This window comes from Anolis sagrei, chromosome 5 (genome assembly GCF_037176765.1).
Source record: "Anolis sagrei isolate rAnoSag1 chromosome 5, rAnoSag1.mat, whole genome shotgun sequence".
Classification (NCBI taxonomy): Eukaryota; Metazoa; Chordata; class Lepidosauria; order Squamata; family Dactyloidae; genus Anolis; species Anolis sagrei.
Window position 1 is genome coordinate 130,733,390 of NC_090025.1, and position 22,256 is coordinate 130,755,645.

The 22,256-nt window shown below is 37.9% G+C and overlaps 1 protein-coding gene across 1 annotated transcript in view; it reads right to left on the reverse strand.

Annotated features, from left to right (window-relative positions):
* The window catches only part of CFTR (CF transmembrane conductance regulator), a 105,655-nt gene that overhangs the window by 30,778 nt on the left and 52,621 nt on the right, over positions 1-22,256 (reverse strand). The window contains exons 8-17 of the mRNA XM_067469054.1: positions 19,621-19,867; positions 17,154-17,246; positions 14,002-14,184; positions 10,882-11,073; positions 7,794-7,888; positions 4,964-5,050; positions 3,727-4,447; positions 2,144-2,272; positions 1,618-1,652; positions 461-726 (exon numbers count right to left, since the gene is read on the reverse strand). Of these exons, the coding sequence (XP_067325155.1) occupies positions 461-726; positions 1,618-1,652; positions 2,144-2,272; positions 3,727-4,447; positions 4,964-5,050; positions 7,794-7,888; positions 10,882-11,073; positions 14,002-14,184; positions 17,154-17,246; positions 19,621-19,867 (2,048 nt within the window). The remainder of the gene's footprint in view (positions 1-460; positions 727-1,617; positions 1,653-2,143; positions 2,273-3,726; positions 4,448-4,963; positions 5,051-7,793; positions 7,889-10,881; positions 11,074-14,001; positions 14,185-17,153; positions 17,247-19,620; positions 19,868-22,256) is intronic.

Here is a 22,256-nt window from a genome sequence, read left to right on the forward strand (position 1 = left end):
AATATACAAATTAAAGGTTTTCATGAGATTTGTTTTGTTCCCAAACATTTTTTTACTGCATTTTTGTATGTGACTTTCTCTCTTAGAAGGCTTGGCTCATCCCCTGGGTTGCTAGTAAGACTGAATTACTGTGTCATAAAATGATGCATGTCTCAAAAATGTGTCACCAAGATGAAATGTTTGCAAAGCTCTGCTCTAGACCATCTAATTATGAAGCTACAAACACTGCTTTACCTCCCAGTTGGAAATCTAGAAAATTCCTTTTTTCCACCTTGCACCCTACCCACAATTCACTCCTAAATTCTACCTTGTTGGAAAAAAATTTCTGACAAAAGTGAAGGAGAGAGATATTCATTTTTTCCTGGTCCTAGCAAAAACCTGAGATGTCCCATTTCATACAAGTCTACTGTTTTTCTGAACTATAAGCTTTCTGCTTATTGAGTAGGCTGGCCAGTTCTACCTGCTTTCAACTTGTTCAAGGAAGACATGGGTGCCTGAAGGACTGCATGCAACATCTTGTGATGAAGAGTTTTAGAAACTGTTATCAGAGTGTGCACGAGGGGTATGCCTCTGATGACTCCCATGGCCAGTAGAGTATCTGCCACTCCCACATAAATGTAGAAGATGTAATAGCTGCTAGACTCAGTGACAACAATGCCAGCATTTTCAGAGGTAGCGTTGGTTGACTTTGTTACATTTGTGGTAGTATTTTCTGAAACAAGAGAGCTATAAGAAGACAGAAAGATAGTTATACAGTCAATATATTCATTTTATATTGTTAAAATATGTCGAGTAGAAAGGAAAATGTAACTGATTTGAAGATATTTCTCTTTTTGGAAAATATGGGTTTTTAAAAGGCATTTTCAATAGATAGGGGGTGGGAGAGTTAATTTTAAAGCAGAGTTATATGTGACTTTTGCAGAATGCTCCACAATGTCCCCAAATGTACTCCAGGGGTGTAGAGGGCATTTCCGCCACGTTCAGAGGCCTCTACGCCGCTCAAGGGAGACAAACAGTTCTTAAAATTGGCCCCCAAACTGACTGGCAGCCAGTGGAGCTAACCCAACAGTGAAGTTGTATCCTCCCAGTATGCCACTCCAGTAAGGAATTTGGCTGCCGCCTGCTGGGCCATTTGAAGCTTCCGAACAGTCATCAAAGGCAACCCCACGTAGAGAATGTTGCAGTAGTCTATTTGGGATGTAACAAGAGCATGGACCACCGTGGCCAAAAAGGATCAAAGTAGATATGACAAATTAACATAAGCATGTGTGTTCTACAAACAACAGCTACTAGAGAGCCTGAGTGCCTTCAGATTCAAGGAGGGACTAAAAAGGAGAAAATTAACTTATTTTCTCCCTACCTCACAAAAAATTGCATCTCAGATCAAAACCAATTATTGTTTTTCTTGCTGCTGTTGTTTTGACTTAGAATTACCTTTCCCCCAAAACTGAGACTCAAAATAGTTACAACAAAAAGCAGATGAAAACAGATAAAAACAAACATCACACTAAAACACAACTATACTACTACAGCATTAAAACATGATTAAGTTTTTAAATACCTATAAAATATTTTTAATCTGCTATGTATTTAAATAAAAATTGAAGTAATACTCACGTGAGATACAATACTCCAACAAGGGATGCCACCACCTGCAAATAGGAAGTACATAGTTCATTACTATTATTTAAAAGGCTAGTGTACATGTATTTATTGTATTTTAATTTGCCTTTACCACACTGTTACAATTTAATTATTTTTTAACTTTTGTATTGCATTTTTAAACTAAGTGTGGGATTGGTAGCTGCCTTGAGCCTCCACGGGAGAAAGGTGGAGTATAAATAAAGTTAATAATAATAATAATAATAATAATAATAATAATAATACTGTTGCTGTATTTCTCATTTAAGGTAACCGGGTGAAAAGAATAACTGGGCTCTAGCACATTTAATAGTTCTATACAAGAGGAAAGACCAGCAAATGTGACTACTGGAATATATTTCTTTCTGTACATAGCAATTAAAATTAGGAAGTTTTATTCTTTATTTCTAGCAGAGCTTCTATTTTATCTTATTTGAATCCTGATTTCATTTGCTGCTGTTATACAGACTGAAGACATAGATTATAAAGTCATTATTCTCACCTCAATTGAAAAGATAACTACGCACATAATTAACACAACAAGCAACGTTTTGTGGATGGTAATATATCTGAAGTATGTGTTCCATGTTGTAACAGTGTTCATTGTCTCAGAATCATCAAAGAAACATTCCTAGTAAAATAATGAGGAAGGGAGCAATTAGAATGATCCAAGTATTGATTTTTGCATATCCATATTGTTCCATAAATGCTTATTTCCTAGCTTTCTTCTAAATATTATATTTATGAATTCTGTTTGTCTAATCTGTTTCTTCTATTCATTGTTCTTCTTTCTTTCCAAAAATATAAGATGAACACTGACAATATTTGAATATTTTACTGAATATTTTAATAAAATGTTTCTGAATTATCTGAAGCAGAGAAATAACTGAATTATGGCTATTTCACTTGTCAGTTGTAACTCAAATTTATCTCTTTTTTGCTCATGGGTGTAAGATACATGCATTCAAGAATTATTTACACTATATAAATTTTCCCCATAAAATATGTTTCTACAGATAGACATTTTCCTACTATATGCGTCTTGATACCATTTTGGACATGCCAAGTTTGGGAAATGTCTACAGTCCAATTTATAGCTACTTGTAAAGATTTTCCCCTGACCTTAAGTCCAGTCGTGTCCAACTCTGGGGGTTGGTGCTCATCTCCATTTCTAAGCCAAAGAGTCAGCATTGTCTGTAGACACTTCGAAGGTCATGTGGCCAACATGACTGCATGGAGCACTGTTACCTTCCTGCCAGAGCAGCACCTATTGATCTACTCACATTTGCATGTTTTTGAACTGCTAGGTTGGCAGAAGCTGGGGCTGACAGCAGGAGCTCACACAGCTCTTCAAATTCAAACCTGCAACCTTTTGGTCAACAAGTTCAGCAGCTAGGCAGATTAACCCACTGTGCCACCACTGTGATTATGTTTTTGTTATGCGCCTACAAGTCTTTTCTGACCAACGGTGACCCTGAGACAACACTATCTTGAGGTTTTCTCAACAAGATTTGCTCAGAGAGAGTTTGTCTTTGCCTTTGCTACCTTCTTAGTCTGAGAAACTGTGACTTGGCTGAGGTCACCCATGGTCAAGCAGGAATATGAACCCCAGTCTCTCAGTGTCCTAGTCCAGTGCTCAAACCATTGCACCATGCTGGTTCTCCCTTAACATTCTAGGAAGTCACTTTAAAACATGTGCCAAAAAAGTTATATCTCATTCCTACTGAAACGTAACTGGAATATAGTCCTGCTGATTTCTCAGTTGTTAATATGAAATAGTTAATCCCAAGGAGAGTAGATCTACTAAATTAAAATAACGTATGGAAGTGTCCATTTAGCAAAGTGCCACTGACGGAATGAGCCTACCCTTTCTGGGATATGACAATTAGAGTTAGCCCAATGTTACTCCAAGAAAAATGACTGTAAGATCAATGTTTTATACACCAAAACTTAACAGCTGAAACCTGAAATTAAAAGGAGGTGTACTATGAGAATTAGACTACAACTTGTTGAGTAAAAGGGGAGCATCTTATATAGACACTGGTAGGTGAAGCACATCAAATAACAGTAGAATGAAAAATGTACCTTTAAATCCTCTTCATTAAGTTCTTCAGTGATTTCTACCATACTGTCTCTAGACAAGCGCCTGGCATAGATATCTATCTCAGAAGCCTGGTGAACTACAGACATTTTACGTACTGATACACTGTTCTTTGTGTAAAAGCTCTGTCCAGGATGAACAGAGGTTCGGGTCATCAGGTTAAGCACAGACTGCCTCCTTGGTCCTCTGAATGTGGGGCCAGGATTAAGTACATTGCTTCGTGGCAAAATTGCCTCCCCTTGTTCAGAGTCAGGCACTAAAGACAACCTTCTTTCAACTGGTTCTCCAAGACTTTCTTCTATACCATTAGCCTGCAGTGGTGTTTTTTGTATAAGAGAAAATTTTCGGCTTGAGTTCAGTGCATTCATCACAGAATTCTTCCTTTTCTCAGTAAAATCCGATGTTTGCTTAAAAGAAGGGATCTTCATTTCATTTCGTGAGCCCATTCCATCACTGTCAATAGACAGCCTCCGCAGTGTTTCAGTCAAAATAGAGTTCCTTCTGTCTGCACTGAACTGATCGAAAGCATCAAATCCCATCAGCTCAGAGCTGAAGTTGGGTCGTTGACCCTGAAGCTCAGAAAATGTTCCATAGAAATAGCATGTTCCTTCATGTAAAATCAATATTTTGTCTGCTATCTTTAAATGTTCCAGTTTTGAAGTGACCAGGATTCTTGTTTTGTTCACAATGAGCTTGCACACACAACTTTGATAAACAAAAAACAGGAAAGACAGTTATTTTAAAAATTTAATAATTTATGCCATTTTCTTTATTTATATTTTTTCACTCCTTTCATTTTATGAAAAATAATCAATGTAATTATCTCGTATTATAGTTTGAGCAGTGGAAGACAAGGTGCTACTTTCTGGCAAGTCAAGCAGCTGAACACTATGATGTGTCTAGTGAAATATCAATGCAGTATTACTATGCTTGCTAACTAAAAATAAAGAATTACAATATGACATAATATCCTTTTTCCATTAGGCTGTTAGTCAAATTGCCTTAAACTGCCCCTATTCCATAATATACCTTTTTCATAAGGGCCCCCTAGTGGCACAGCCAGTTAAACCGCTGAGCTGCTGAACTTGCTGACCGAAAGGTTGACAGTTCGAATCTGGGAAGCAGAGTGAGCTCCCCCTGTTGGTCCCAGATTCTGCCAACCTAGCAGTTCGAAAACATGCAAATGTGAGTAGATAAAAAAAATGTCAGAATATATCATACCTTTCAAATATTTCTTTTTCTGTTAGCATGTCTAAATAACCAAAAGGGGAATCCAAGAGATACAAGTCAGCATCCTTATACACTGCTCTAAACAAAGGACAAAAAAATTAAATTAGCTTCCGGATTTGAATTGACAGATAGATCCTTTATTTATTTATTTATTTGCTATATTTATATACCACTTTTCTCAGCCCTCGGGTGACTCAGAGCAGTTAACAATAGCAGAATTCAATGCTCAAATGTTTTCACATAGACTAATATAAACTGTATCCAGAGTATCCATGATGACAAAGGATAGGCTCATATGATCCATCATATTCGTATTTAATTATGTAAAATATTTGTTCACTGAATGTCCTGGACATTTTCCCAAAAACCCATTCTTGCCGACCTGGCCATACAAAACACTATGTTTTCCTTGGAGCATTCTCTTTTATTACCTCCTTTTGAAACTGTTGATTTTTACTGAGTGCTTGTTTCATCATGCTGCTGTAGAATAAGTTCAAAATGTAAACAAGACATATGCACAGATCAGCCAGGCATTTGGTGAGAGGTAATAATGAATCAATAATTACAGAAGTAATGAATCAATAATGGATTGGATAAAGGCCAAAAAGTGACAAGATGGAAACATGCTTGGTTCATGTTGGTTCTGATTTGAGAGGAATTGTTCAAACTGTTGCATTCCCATTTTAAGAGTAGGCTAGCCCCCAGTGGTGCAGTGGGTTAAATCACTGAGCTGCTAAACTTGTTGACCGGAAGGTCGCAGGTTCAAATCCGGGGAGTGGCGTGAGCTTTCGCTGTCAGTCCTAGCTTCTGCCAATCTAGCAGTTCAAAAACATGCAAATGTGAGCAGATCAATAGGTACCACTCCGGTGGGAAGTTAACGGCGCTCCATACAGTCATGCCAGCCACATGACCTTGGAGCTGTCTACAGACAAAGCCAACTCTTCGGCTTAGAAATGGAGATGAGCACCAACCCCCAGAGTCGGACATGACTGGATTTAATGTCAGTGGGAAACCTCAAGGGCAGTGTGTATACAAAAGCACCAGTAAATGGAGCACTTTCCAAAGCACCAGTGAATGGAGTCACTCTTAAACATCTATCCATACAAATCCACACATCAGATGCACTTACTTAGATCATACTTCACTGGTGCATAAATTACAAGTAGCAAATAACAGACACACGTTGATTTTTACATATTACTCTCCCCTCTGCATCCTCAAGATTTGAAGAGCCAACTCTTACTGATGCTTTAACCATCATGATCATATAGTGATAATTATTCCTACCATTCTCTCTGCAGGTTCAACAAGATAATTTCCATTACAACTCATGATCTGACAGTTTCCTATTTATGACAGAATGGCTTAAGGTACTGTAGGTACAGTGACATCTATGGTTTGAAACACAAGCTCTGGTTGATGTACCCACTGCGGCCCCTCCTGAGCAGAAATAGATGCTCTCTGGTGGACCCTCCCCCCCCCCCCAAAAAAAAGAATATTGACCTAAATCATATTGTTAAGTCCAACTATAGCAGATTCAGGGAACCCATCTTAATTATGGTGCATTTTGTATGTCATGTCTGTATGAAAAATTAGGTCTTGAATATCATGTTATAAAATATTGGTAAGAAAAATAAGATTAGGATGTAATCCTGTTCCAAACTGAACTCAATGTACATTTGAGTAAGCTTGTTTTGGTAATTTTAGCTCAAAACTTCCTCCCCAGCATAATACCCAGCACACTCCACTTCAGTTTCAGTCAAGTACCACAGTCTTTGGTTTCTTCTTTATGACCAAGCAAGTTATGCAGCCAAGGGATTTCATATTTGTGGAAATTTTAGCGTGTTTTATGGTATTGTAGTATTGCATTGTTTGCTAAGAATTTATCTAAAACTGAGGAATAAAGTGTGCTATTAACTGAGATCTAGAGACCATTAGCAAATTAAGAAATAGGGAAGGGTATGTAAATCATAGAGCCAAAAGAGCAAGAATCATGCATGTTTACTTATATTGAGATTCAGCAAACATGTAGCTAAGCCCCCAGTCAAGAGGCAGCATTTCCACTATTTCTTCCCTATGGAAAGTGAGGGATGTATTCAGTGAAGAATGCCTGCACACAGATGCCTGGTTCTTGTGGAAATTTCTATAAAGAATTCAGAGTGTGTTCCAGTCAAATACATTCTTCTACAGCCTATCACACACATAACGGCATGGATTACACAAGTCTATAATACATGCAGTTTACAGTCCAAATTTTAGTTTTTTTAATGTCAGTTGGAAAAGATGCATTGAAAGCAATTTTCTTTAAACAGATACAGAACAGAAAGCAACAACACTATGCTGACATCACCATCTCATCAATGTATTTCAAAAATGTTGATGATATTCCCAGCTGAACTCATAATGCAAGTGGATGTGCTACATGAATAATGCAGTACAAATTATTCAGAGGCAACTATATTTCACATTTACACCATTTTTTAGAGGCAGGGATAGCATCAAAAATTCAAACTGTGGAGTCTGGATGCCTCAGTTATCTGCATTCCCTGCAAATGTGGAATGTCTATGGATGAAAAATGAAGTACATAATTATTTCTGATGCCTGTCTCTCAACAGGAAAACTTAGGGAAAAAGCTACATTTCCATACCATGAAATCTAAAGTATTTTTTTAATTTTAGGTCTCAGTCACTTTTCAATTAGTTGTAAGAAAATGAGTGCACAATTCCATTGAAACCCCCCCCCCCCACTCCAATGTATCAGAATGTACCAAAAAGAATCATATTTACTTAAAGAAATTTTCATACAATTATTTCTGCTCACCTGGCTAGGGAAATTCTGGCTCGCTGGCCACCACTGAGGGTGATTCCACCTTCTCCCAAAACTGTATCATCCCTTTCTGGAAATTTTGAAATGTCCTATTCAAGGAAGACATTTTTTTTTATTATTTTCAGGTTTGCTCTTCTCAAATCGTATGCTTGAATTTGAATACTTATTGGGATGCAATTATTGTGTGTGTTCTCTGTAGTCCATCAGGGTATTTGCATAACAATGGCCATACACAACATTCTGCCACTTTTTAGTTATCCCTGACTCTTAAGAAGTTATGAAAAAGGCAACAGCTTCCTTTGACATTATGGATTCTTTAGGAACCCATTAGGATCTCCAATCTGGATGCTGCAAATTGTGGTGAATCTGGCATCACCCCACAACCTGCATCACCCGGATCACCCTTCACCTTATCCCACAGGGCAAAGCATTGTTGCCCAGCTCCCCTCCCCCCATTGTTGTCTATGCAACATGGGAAGCCTCCTGTGGAGCTTGCACATCTCTTCAGGCACAGAGCCCCGCCGGAAGTAGATGGATGTCATGTGTTGGAATCTAGCAGATTCCATGTCTGAAGAGAGGTGCAAATGTCATAGCATGGGTACTTTTGCTCATCTGATGATGTTTTAAGTCTACAGTGCGATCCGTTTGGAAGGGAAGAAATTTTAATGTGATGACTCCTTAAATTGCAGATTTTGTAAGGAAGAAAAACTTAAAGTGACCTCAGAGAACCAGTCAACAAACTATGACTCCTTTTGCAGAACCTCTTATAAAATATTCCCATAAATTTAACAACTACAGAAGGGAGAAAAATTATTTCTGCAACATGGTAATCCACCACACCCTTTGATTAAATTACAAGAAAAACTAATTGGTCAGATTTTTTTCCTGGCTTGCATTTGTTTAGGCTCCTCTTTCAGTCCTCAGGCTCACTCTGCTTTGCTTATTAGATAGGAAGCAGATACTAAGATAAATCTCCTTCCAGAAAATGTAAGGTTTAGTTCAATCACAAATAAACTTAATAATCCTTGGCTTTCTAACTCTTTCTCTTTTCTGACCTAAAAAGACTGCTTTGGATATTCTCTGAATATTTTCCAAAATTGTGATTTCTCCCCACCCACCCCACACATACAGGATGGTTTGTTTGGTTTTTTTGGGAGATGTTGTTTTTTGCATTTTTATCAGGGGTTCCTTACTTTGACGCTATTGTGATTTCTATGTATCAATTGGACATAAATATATATAAGATGTTAAATCACATTCTCATATTTTCTTTGACTCCCTGCAAGTAACTAATTGCACAACACAATTGCGACTTGTGAATCATCAATCCCGTTGCAGGTTGTTAACTCAGATGTAAGGATGTAGGAATCTACTACAACACTTGATTAAGTTACATGAAAGACTAATCAGTCTGATTTTTTTTTTACTATGTTCAGTAGGGCTTATTACCAAATAACATTTATAGGTTTAGATCAAATGTTAGTCATCAAATTTAGAAAAGTCGGGACAGGATGTAAGATAAAAAGAGCAGAAAAAGAGAGAGAAAGGAGAAAAGCTCTTTAAAGAGAAGTTATAGTTGTGAACTAATTTCCTAAAACATTTCCTCAGTTTTCCGAGTGCCAGACCTTGCTAGTTTTTTGACATCTGGATGAAACTCAGTAAAGAGCTTCTTTATGTCTTCTGTATTGTCTTTAGAGAAAAGTCCATACTCTTCTAAATAAAGTTTGCAAAGCTACTTTAACAATAAGTAACAATGAATGAAAATATATACTAAAACCACAACTGAGCAGTATTGAGATAATAATATGGATTGTTTTGACATAAAGTTATTATAATTATCTGGAAGGGCTTTTCTTACATACTGTGTTCAGTGTAAATTTAAAACATCATGGGCCTGGCAACCCAGTGAAACTCTATGTGCACTTTAGTAAAGCATCACAGTAGTTTTCCCAAGGGAAACAGCAGATATTTTGGCACATTCCTGGTTCTATCTAAAATATTTCTGGATAACAAATTGCTCACAGGGAGGTCTTTCAGCTCTGCATCAGAAGCTAGCAAATAAGGTTTCACATTAAACGGTGAACATTTTATTCTAACATCTCAGTCTCAGAAAGTTATGTAAACTATTTGCTTTCTCATCCATCTCTGCATAATTGCACCTGATAAGGTTACCTCATACATCTCTAATTTTTCAAGTGAAATTTGGTGATTAATTTGTCAGGGAGAGATTACAAGTCAGTCAAAGGAGATAAGGGTTATTAATATATTAGTTTTTTAACCTTACAACACTAGACCAACTAGGGAATCCATGCAGGAGATACAGTACTCTTAATGTAGCACCATCTAGTGTGTTTCCTCAAACACATATGTAAGCCATGGCATCCAAAATGTAACGAATTATCAAAAATGTTTCAGATGTTACCATGAACTGATTTTCATTTCTGAATATCATGTTCCCAAAGCTGGCCCAACAATTATTTTCTGTGAGTTTTGTGACTATTAAATGGAAGTTGTTCAAGGTAACATATGAATGGTGCCTTCCATTTCTAAGGCAAGCAAGCTACACAAGATCCCGTGTGATCTAATTAAGATCATCATAGTTATGGTTTATTTTATCCAGTGGTGTCAAACTGATTGTTCTCCAGGTATTTTGGACTTCAGCTCCCCGACTTCCTAGCCATTGAACAAGCTGGGTAGGGCTTCTGGGAGTTGGGTGCCCAAATATCTGGGGGTGGGGCACAACTTTGACACCTCTGCATTTAGCAAATACTAGAAAATGAACATTGCTAATTATTATATTGTATCTATATTTTCTAATAAAGTGCAACTGGTGTGCTAATATTTAGTTCACACTGTGAAGGAAGCTCTGGGTTATATGTATATATATATATGTATATGTGTGTGTGTGTGTGTGTGTGTGTGTATATATATATATATATATATATATAAATGCATCTTTGATTTTCATGAAGCAATTCTTATGCTTTGTTATCATTAATTATAATTATACCCATCTTCAAAAGATTTCATTACAATTATTTGCTGTAAGTAAGAAACAAAATATAAAAAACTGAAGACTAACCTCTTCTAACTGACAAGCTTTGATGACGTTCTTATATCGGAATTCATCATAGGAAACTCCAAAGATGATATTGTCTTTAATTGTCCCAGGCATGATCCATGATACTTGAGGGCAGAAGGAAATTCTTCCACTGTGTTTCACTTTGCCTTCCAAAGGTTCCAACTCACCCATGATCAACATCAGGAGAGAAGACTGTAATTTGTTTTATATCACCATTAGTTAACCGTAATATCAAAGGGAACTTCAAAATACATAGTTCTACCAGACATAAGGAGACCCCGGTGGCGCAGCAGGTTAAACCACTGAGCTACTGAACTTGTTGACTGCAAGGTCGACGGTTCAAATCCAGGGAGTGGGGTGAGCTCCTGCTGTTAGTCTCTGCTTCTGCCAATCTAGCAGTTTGAAAGAATGCAAACGTGAGATCAATAGGTACCACTCCAGGGGGAAGGTAATAGCGCTCCATGCAGTCAATCCAACCACATGACCTTGGAAGCATCTATGGACAATGTGGGCTCTTCGGCTTAGAAATGGAGATGAGCACCATCCCCAGAGTTGGACACAACTAGACTTAATATCAAGGGGAAACCTTTACCTTTACCTTACCAGACATAACTCAGATTTCTAGTTATGTCTGGTAAGGTAAAGGTACAAAACAACACAAAATATATTGACATCAACACATCCAACATGAAATGTATGGCAATATATTTGTTCCAACTCAGTTCAAAATGTGAAATTATGTGAATTAATAAATATATTAGCCTCTTTCATGTTTGCAGGGCAAAACTGAATCTCTCTGTGTGAAACTCTGACAACTGTGGAAGCACGGCAGGATATGAGAATGCATTAATTAAAACCCCAAAGATAGGGCAACCTGTGTTACTTTGAGATGTATAATTGATTTGCTTTTAATTAGTCACAAAGAGAACTTGGTTTGATCTTACATTTACTGATATTTCTCTTCCCAAACTATAACAGAAGCACAGGGTGTGATTCATTTTTATAACAGCTTATAAGCCTATCACTAAATCTACTGACTGGAACTTCAAATCCTACTTGCAGTTTCTGTTGTGATAATAAGAAGCTGGTTGTAAGCTTGTGGCAATTGCTTCACATCAAAGAACTGCCCATTCCTATGGTTTAGCCTTGCCAAAAGAGAAATAGCAATTGACACTTCAAATTGCTTTTAGTATTTCTGAAAGCATGGCCAGCTTCTGGCTTTGTTTCAGCTGCACCTTTGGAAAACACTGCCAAACTTCATCCAAACTGCAGCACCCACATAAAGAATGTTGATACATTGAAGTGCAAATATACTCTAGTGACATACTTTTTTGAAAAGAAAAATCCCATAAATATTAAAACATAAATGCCCTCACAGAATATATCATGGGATAAGATTCAATAGTTCAACAAACATCAGGTGAGGAGTTATTTATTGAGCTGGCATAATTCTCATATTTGGAAACTGAGGAATTGGCACACCTCAGAAGCAGATGGCATGCTTTCCAAGCAGATCGACCAACTTCTATCTCTGATATGTTCTGTTAAAACAGATATTAGAAGTCTTTTGCCATCTAGCTGTTCTACAACTCCCATCATGCCTTATCAGTGGGAGATAATGTGTCCTATATATTAATTTAAAAGACAGGGCCATCAAGAGTGAACCTGGATCCTAGTGAAAATCAGGTGTCTCTCAGATGTTTGACAAAATAAAAGTGGCTCCCAGATGTGTATGAAGCAAGGAAATAACAATAACAACAACAACAACAACAACAACATTTATATTCCGCCCTTCTCCCCTAGAGGACTCAGAGCAGATCACAGCATTTACATACATAGGCAAATATTCAATGCCTTTACAATCATATGCAATGAGTCACACAAAGACAAACAATGGCAGAGGCTTCTCCTTTCATTTCCGGCTTCTGGAGGCGGTGCTCATCTCTGGCTTTGAGGAGGTGCTTTTTCCATTTTTCAAGCAAAGGCGCTTGAAGTAATTAGACAAAGTATATTTCATCATGGCTCTGGGGAGGTGCCTTTACTCCATTTTCAAGCTGGGGAGCCTGCATTGTCACCTCCTGGTTTGTGTGGCCAGCAAGATTTCTTGGTGTGTCTCTTTGCCTTTTCCCACTGAAGTGGTACCTACTTACATTTGTGTGTTTTCAAACTGCTAGGCTGGCAGTAGCTGGAGCTGACAGAATCCTGTCTCACGGATTCGAACTGCCAACCTTGCGATCAGCAGTTCAGCCAACCTTCAGGTCAGAAGTTCAGCAACACAAGGGTTTAACCCATTGCTCCACTGCATCTCAATGGGTTGCAGCTCTGTGGAAAGGTGCTCTTTGCCATTTACCCTTCTACCTTCCCTAACACCTGCAAACCTGGGAGCCTCCTAGTGGACACACCTATGACATTTCTAATGACAAAGGCCCCTTCTCACTGCCGGTATATCCCAGGATCTGATCCCAGATTATCTGCTTATTCCAGACTCATACGATCCAGTTTAAAGCAGATAATCTGGGATCAGATTCTGGGATATAGAACATAGGGATCAGATTCTGGGCCAGAATCTGGGATCAGATTCTGGGCCATAGAAGATGGTGAAACAGATAGCATGGGAGGGACAGCAAGGTGGTTGTTTGGTGAAGGTTTTCAGTGCATGAAGCACCTCAGTCTGAGGCAGAAAGACTTTGATACCATGTCAGGGTGTCTCACATGGCAGCGACAGGGATTATGTCCAGTGCTTGCTTCCTCTCTTGATCCCTTTGTAGATCAGACAAATATCTTTATATGGGATTTCAAACATTGTATATGGTTATTATTTTCTTGATATCTATCAGTTTTACAATGGTTGACAACATCAGTCACCAAGTAATGATATTACATAGAAATATATACCACATAGCGGGGAATTTTGCATTACTAGATTTTAAGAGAGACAAAAGACACACAGGACTAGTGCTACTATTAATAACAAGAATGTGTGTGTCACCATTTCTACTTCAGCCCTAACTTAATTTCAACCAGTAAAAAGACCTCTGTTAATATTTCCTATTTACTGCTACTTATGGTCATTTTCATGAAAACAGGGTTTTTTATGCTTTGTCAATCTGGCGCCTGTACCTTTCCTGCTCCTGTCGACCCAGCAACAGCTAGCAGCTGCCCCTTCTCAATTTTGAAGCTGATGTCTTTAAGAACAGGAGCAAAATGAAGTTGGAAGTTGCTGAAGAAGAGACCATCACTAGTTGTTGATATTTTTCTACTGCCATTTTCCAGTTTGGCTTTTGTAAACAGCTCCCCATTTCCCTGTACAAAAAAGGAAAGAAAACCTAAACTTACATAGCAGCAAAAAGTATATCCTGCATATACATTACTGTGAGATTCCTCACTTCTTCTCTCATATTTCCTCTATTACTTTTCTTTTATGTTATATATACATAATATCACCACATTAGAGTAATTCCATACCTTAGTGTTGTTTCAATAAATGCTCATATTTTGAGTTGGATCCTGGTTCCTAACCAGTATGCAATAGGTGCAATATAATGCTTATTTCATATTCTTCACCTAATAATTGCTTTGAACCCCAATTACAACCATATATATCCCAGAAATCAGCTTTCCGTGTGTTATTTTTTTGGAGGGGTGGGGCTTCTTTGTATTAAATTCCTCCACCTACATTAACTGCAGTATGTTATCACAGTTTCAGCAAGCTAGGATCCTGGATGTATGTAGTCAGGTGTGTAAAATAAATTAGAAAAAGAATTATAAATATGCAATACATATATCTCCACACAATAATACTAACATACCATAAATCTATTTATGCCCCATGGAACATCAATGTGTATTTATTAACAAATGTGCTTTCAGGTCCACTCAGACCTGAAGGATCCTCTGTCATGTGATTTCCTTGGCAATATTCATATGGCGGATATTTATTTTCTACCTAAATCCAAGGAAACTCCTCGGATCCTGGACCGGTGTTTGGCAGCTGTGATGGCCCGGATGAGGGCTAACAAGCTGAAACTAAATCCAGACAAGATAGAGGTCCTCCTGGTCAGTTGTGAAGCCAATCAAGGTATAGGATGGCTACCTGTGCTTGATGGGTTTACACTCCCCCCCCCCCGAGGACACAGGTTCGCAGTTTGGGGGTCCTCCTGGACCCTGAAGGGCCAGGTGTGGGCAGTGGCCCGGGGGGCTTTTGCACAATTAAAGCTTGTGTATCAATTTTGCCCTACCTCGAGAAGCCGAATCTGGCCACGGTGGTCCACACCTTAGTTACATCTCAAATTGATTGCTGCAATACACTCTACATGGGGCTGCTTTTGAAGATGACTCAGAAATTTCAGCTAGTAGAAAGTTCAACAGCCAGATTACTGACTGGAGCAGGCTGTAGAGAGTACACTACGCCCCTATTAAAGCAGCTCCACTGGCTGCCAATAAGTGTCCAGGCCCAATTCAAAGTGCAGGTTATCACCAACAAAGCCCATACTGTTCGGGTTCAGTCTGTCTATGTGACCTCATCCTCCCCCTATGAACTTGCACAGGCTCTAAGATCTGCCGGTGAGACGCTACTCTCAGTCCCACCTCCCTCTCAAGCAAGGTTGGTGGGGCAAAGGAGATGGCCTTCCCAATTGTGGCCCCCTGGCTCTAGAATGCCCTCCCCAGGGAGATCAGGCAAGTTGCCACAATTAAATCCTTTTGGAGGGAACTAAAGACATGGCTTTTCAAACAGGCCTTTGTCAATGGTTAATGTAACATCTAAAATTGGAGGACCTAAATAGAATGAAGTTTTGCCCCGATGCTGATATTTTAATCCGATCTGTGGTTGGGACATTTAATCTGGTGTGTATATTATGGTTTAATTATAATTTATTGTTCATGTTTTATTGCTTATATTATTTTGAGTTGAGGTGTTTTATGTTAATCTCCATATGTTGTTCATTTTTATTTCACCTGGTGTTTATTTTTATTGATTTAGGCCCCCTCCCTCCCTGCCTTCAAGAAACCACTGAAGATGTACCTTTGCTCACTGGCTTAAGAGGAGGAGGAGTAGCAGTTGGTAATGCTACCATTATACCACTGATTAATAGTTACCATCCATATTCATGCCCTGTTCGCCCCACCAGCTCAATAGATATCTTGAGCAATGATCAAACTATTTGTCCCAAGGAACTGGGAAATTGATGCTTCTGTTCGATGTTTGATGTTTTGTCTTATGCCTGATATAACAATCTCTCTGTGTGTGTTTTTAAATAGTTAAGTCATCATTTGTTTTTATGTTGGGTAGCCAAATTTCTTTGCTATAGATGTATTGTTGTTGTTTTGGGGCACTGAATGTTTGCTCTTTATTATTGGAATCCACCCTGATTTTCTCTGGGGAGATAGGGCAGAATATAAATAAAGTTGTTATTATTATTATTATTATTATTATTATTATTATTATTCTTTCTATTGTATATTTTATGTGTTTTGTTTTGCACTGTTGTTGTCTTGTAAGCCATCCCAAGTTCCTCCGGGGAGATGGAGTGGGATATAAACAAAGCTTATTATTATTATTATTATTATTATTATTATTATTATTCCCTCTGAGTCTGAGTGTGATGTACCCAAGAACGCCCAAATGGGTGTGGGGACTCAGATCTTTTCTAGCAGAGTCCTGATTCAACACTTAAATCACTATGCCATGCTGGTTCTCAGGATTTTTGTAGTATTAGGTTAATGAGGATATAAAATTAGTTTTATATACACCTGGAGAATTTAAGGTTTTAATTATTCATTATTAGGCAAAGCCCTCTAACTTAACTACTCCACTATACACTGATATAATGTTGGAGGTAACATATTATGGCATTCCTTTTACAGCTATCTCTTCTCTTAATCATGAAGTTTCATACTCAAAACTTTGAAGTACATGTTTCTAGCTCCATATCTATATGTAACATATTTAAAATTCTAATTGTATACAGAATTAAAATGGTACAGATAATTTTCGAACACCATTTATATGGTTTGGGTCCTTTGGCTGGAAAAAAAAAGGGATCAGAAATAGAGTGCCTGATAAAATTAACACAAATTGCCATTGAGACGCAAAAGATTATTTTGATTTTCAATTGACAAATTAGGAATGTATAACTGGAAATGTTCTAATTCTTTATATGAGAATAAAAACTCTTGTGGTTCTAATAAATAAAAATCCTTTTAAAAAGAAACCTTTGGAAAAGAAAAATAAAACCCAAGAACTCAACAAAAAATTAAAATCATAGTGTTACCTCATCCCAGAAAGCTGTTATTTTATCCAATTCCAGACCAGTAGTTGTCAAATTATATTCCAGAGTTTTGTATTCTTCTTTTTGCAAGAAATCCTAAAAATTGAAACGGGATTGTTTTTTTTTTAGGAAAAAATAATATACTGAAATAAGTCCATTGAACTTTCTTTTCTTTTCTCATAAAATTTGATAATAAAAATTCAAATTGTGTCCTCACCAATGAAAATGCCATTTTCATCCAGAGGCAGCTTTCATAGACAAGCAACCAATAATAGCACAAATATGATTTTGAACCTATATTTCTGAACTTGTGAGACTGCAGCTCCCAATAAATCTAGCTAGCATAGCCAACAGTAAAGAATGCTGGGAGTTGCAGTTCAACATTTATCGAAGGTTGCATGGTTATCACCCCTTTGCTATTGTTATATGTCTTCCAAGTTTTTTCCACTTATGACAAACCCTAAAGTGAACCTCTAATGGAATTTTCTTGGCAAAACATGTTCATGGGATGAGTTGCCAGTGTTTTTCTCCGAGACAAAAAAGCAGAATTTGCCCAGGGTCACCCAGTTAGTTGCGATAGCCATGTGGGCATTTTTTCTTTATACTTTTTGCTTATTTTCCCGATCACTAGAATCAATTATGTATGAAAGATCTAGGACTGGCGTACATTTCCTCTTATCCTGCATCATATGGAGGCAAAGCTTTCTGTGTTCCACCCATTACGCTCCCTTTCAATCCCAAGCCTCCACTGCCTTGGAGGCTTCCGTGGATGCTGGAATTAAACTTCCAAGCACAGTACCCTCTCTCCAAGAGCTGACTTCTCTTTGCACCCTAGAAGGAGACACATCTGTTTTATAAGCACTGAGATACTGTCTTAGGATCTTATCACACCTGGAGGGAAAGAGAGTGGTAGTGTCTTTCTCCCATCAAGTTCTCTGGTGTTCCATCTTAAAAGAAGATGGAGAATTTTTCATCTGCATCACACAGGATGCACGTCTTCCCATTTCTAGTTAAACTATGCACTTTATTCCTCACCACACATCTATCCTCCTTTTTAAAAAATGTTACTGTGACTGCGCAATTTCAAAACTTTGCAATTCTGCAACTGCATTTTTTAAAAAATGTAACAAATATGTGGCATTGGTAGTCCACAAATGATGTAATAGAAGGAGGCAGCTGTTCTCGTCTCCTATTCCATCATCCATAGAATGCCCAAGTCACAAATTCTTTACATTTTTTAAAAAACATGTAATTGCAGAATTTCAAAGGTTTAAAATTGTGAAATTGCAGCAACAATTTTTTTTTTAAAAAAAGAAGGAAATAATGATTTACCAGTCCTTTCCTCTATCGCAGGGGTCCTCAAACTATGGCCCGGGGGCCGGATATGGCCCTCCAAGGTCATTTACCCAGCCCTCACTCAGGGTCAACCTAAGTCTGAAATGACTTGCAAGCACACAACAACAACAATAATCCTATCTCATCAGCCAAAAGCAGGCCCACACTTCCCATTGAAATACTAATAAGTTTATATTTGTTAAAACTGTACTTCATTTAAATTATTGTATTGTTTTTACGTGTTTTTTGCACTACAAATAAGATATGTGCAGTGTGCATAGGAATTCATTCATGATTTTTCAAATTATAATCCGGCCCTCCAATAGTTTGAGGGACTGTGACCTGGCCCTCCGTTTAAAAAGTTTGTGGACCCCTGCTCTATCGAATGAGTAATGGTGGACATGAAATGACTGCTTACATGTAAGCCCACACTGAAACATCAGAAAACAAACTGAAAATGGGCAAATTTCCCATCCCACAGACAAGAGAATGAGCCATCCTTGTGGTCTCTACTAACTATATGATTGTATGCACTGCCTACAGTAAGTCTACTTTTGCATTCCAATTCCACCATGAATAGTTAAATAGCTCATAAGCTACTCATTATGAAATGACATTACATAAAGGGACTACAGTTTTACAGAGTAAGCAGATATTACATAGGATGAGAAATTTCACTATGAAAATAACCCAGTTCAAAACTAAAGCAGTCTGGTTGATTTTTCCCCTGTGATTTACAATTGCAGAATAACTATATCCAGATTATTTATATTTGTTGGATAATATTTGCCTTAAAAATCAGCACTTACTGAGGACTGCTTCATGCCCAAGCACTGTTTCTGATACAGGCTGCAATCCTCTGAGCAGTTGTACAGGAGTGTATTCATTTAATCTTTACAGCCAGCTCACAAATGTTTAGATTATTGTAGTTTAACTGACAGGAGTGACCTCACACAACTGACATTTTCTGCCTAACATCAGTAGAAACATACATCAAAACAGATTTTACAGATAGCATGTAACTAATGAAGTGCAATAAAAACACCATGACAGAGTTTAAATCATAAAGTAGTGAGATAATAGACTACAAAGGATTACTCTATATTCTTTCGGCAACTAGATTTATATACTATACCTGTATCTTGTTTATTGCTCCAAGAGAATCATACCATGTCTGCACAGCCCAAGGAAACTGCCTTGTGATGGCCATTCGAAGGACAATGCAGAATGAGATGGTGGTAAATATTTTCCTGAGGATAATTTTATCAATCAGTGCATATGGAAGCACAGCCAAAAACACCACAAAAAATCCAGAGAAGAAGAATACTGAGCTATTGAAATATCTCACATAAGCAGCTTTTCGGGTCAGCTTCAGTTCACTTCTGTCAAAAAAAGAAGTGCAAGATGTGGAAATTGTTGTAGAGTACCTCGTATCATCCTAAAATAAGAGGCAGTCTATGTTATGAAAAAAAATTGGAAAACACATTAGTCCATGATATGGGCAAAGAGGATTCGAGTCTGCAATAAGATGGTTCTCTGATCCTGCATAGTTTTATTGTTGCAACAATTCGGTTAAACTGAGAAGCAGTGACTGATCCAAGTTCACCCTGTAAGACCTAAATGTTAATTCAACCTTCAGTTCAAACCTTTAACTATGCATTTTGTACATTTTCTAAAAGTAAACGATTGGACATCAACAACATTTGGATGATAAAGACATGATAATTTTATTGAATTCATTCTATCAAACTTTTCACAAAATGTTTTATATACATTTTTTTCTGAATAGGATCAATATGATTATTTTCTCTGTAAACTAGGAATATGAAAATATGAATATTATATTTCACTTTAATGACTAGGATAAAGGAGAACAATTTCCTAGTTATTCTGTTTCTTTCTCTTCAAAGTAAAAAAAAAGCTGGTGTAATTTTGAAGAGCTTCTAGACCTACAGACGTCAAGCTAACTATTATCTAAATAAATCCAGTTAAGCATTTTCATTAGTTATCTCCTTGAATTGCAACTATGGCAAAGTCTGTATTGATGTGCAATCCTAGACCAGGCTGAATAAATGGATAGATTGACAAGACAAAAATGACATTAACCTCACAATGTGATGCAGGCTTACTTAGGAGTAAGTTCAAATTAAATAAATAGAGTTTATGCCTCACTTACTTAGGTGATCCCTCGCAGCCCGAGGATGATGGTCCTCCAAGCGTAGTGTCTTGGTGGTGGGTCTGTAGGTGGCTGTGGAGCCCTATTCTTGATCTGCATGTTCTCCCGCAGTGAGGACATCAGTTTCCAGAGGGAAGGTGGTCCTGGTCAGGGTTGGCTTGGTTTGCTTTCCTCTTGGCATGTTTGCCGTTCTTGAGTTGGGAATATACTAACTGCTTTGGGAGAGGGTGATTGGGCATTCAGACAACACGGCCAGTTGATGGCGTAGGAGCATCCCTTCAGTGCTGGTGGTCTTTGCTTCTTCCAGCATGCTGTCATTTGTCCACCTGTCTTCCCACGAGATTTGCAGGATTTTTGGAGGCAACACTGATGGAATTGTTCCAGGAGTTGAGAGTGACACCTGTAGACAGTCCACGCTTTGCAGGCATATGGGAGGGTTGGAAGGACAATAACTTTATAAAGAAGCACCTTGGTTTCCCTATGGATTCCTGGTCCCAACTCTCTGCTTCATTCAGAAAAATGCTGTACTCGCAGAGCTCAGGGAGTGTTATATTTCAGTGTCAATGTTGACTTTTGTCGAGAGGTGGCTGCCAAGGTAGCAGAAATGGTCAACATTTTCTAATGTTACACCATTAAGCTGTATTTCTGGCATTGCAGAGGGATTGGCTGGTGACTGCTGGAAGAGCACTTTGGTTTTCTCGATGTTCAATGACAGGACAAGCTTCTCGTATGCTTCTGCAAAGGTGTTTGCAGTGGCTTATAGGTCTTCTTCTGAATGCGCACAGATATGTATGCACATTTACATGAATGCTTAGGTTTATACCTAAGCATACATGTAAAGGGTTGCATTCAAGCTGAATTTTAAAAAGAAAAGAAAAGCAATCTCCCGAGATACATGCTAATGATAAAAATGTGGGGCTCTATAGATCTGATGAATTCTATAGGATTGGCAAATCATGATGGCTGTGGAGCCCTATTCTTGATCTGCATTATCTGCACTACACTGATAAATTACAGAAGTTCTTATCAGCATTACTTCAGACTGAATTAGCTTTCATACACCAATGTAATAATGTGATAGCAATGAATTGAGCTTTGGAGCACACTTTACTCCACTTCAGTACTACAGCAATATCAAGTTAATCATTCAAGGAATATACATAATTGCATTGGAAAGAGGAACTCTGTTCCCAGGGAGCTCCATGCCCTTTAAATTGTTTGGCAAGAGTATGGGGAAAATGCTAGACACTGAAGCAAACTCAAAGAGTTGCAAAAGACTCTTACCCACGAACTGTCTGAGTAATAAGGAAGCAAATCAAATTCCATGTTGACAGCTAGAACATAATGCACATTATGTTGCAATGTAGAAAATGCTTTGGCTCCAATTTACAGTTTATCAAGTGGCAATTAAGCACAAATTTTATTGGAGTTTAATAGGTGGAAATGTTACTTAGAGAATAGCTACAAGAGGCTGGACTTCAATTTAGAGTTTTCTGTCAGAAACTGCACATTTTCCTGGGATGACCTCAAATCACTACATAAAATTGGAATAGCCAGGAATCTGAACTAATTATTCCTTTCTGTCCGATATCAGC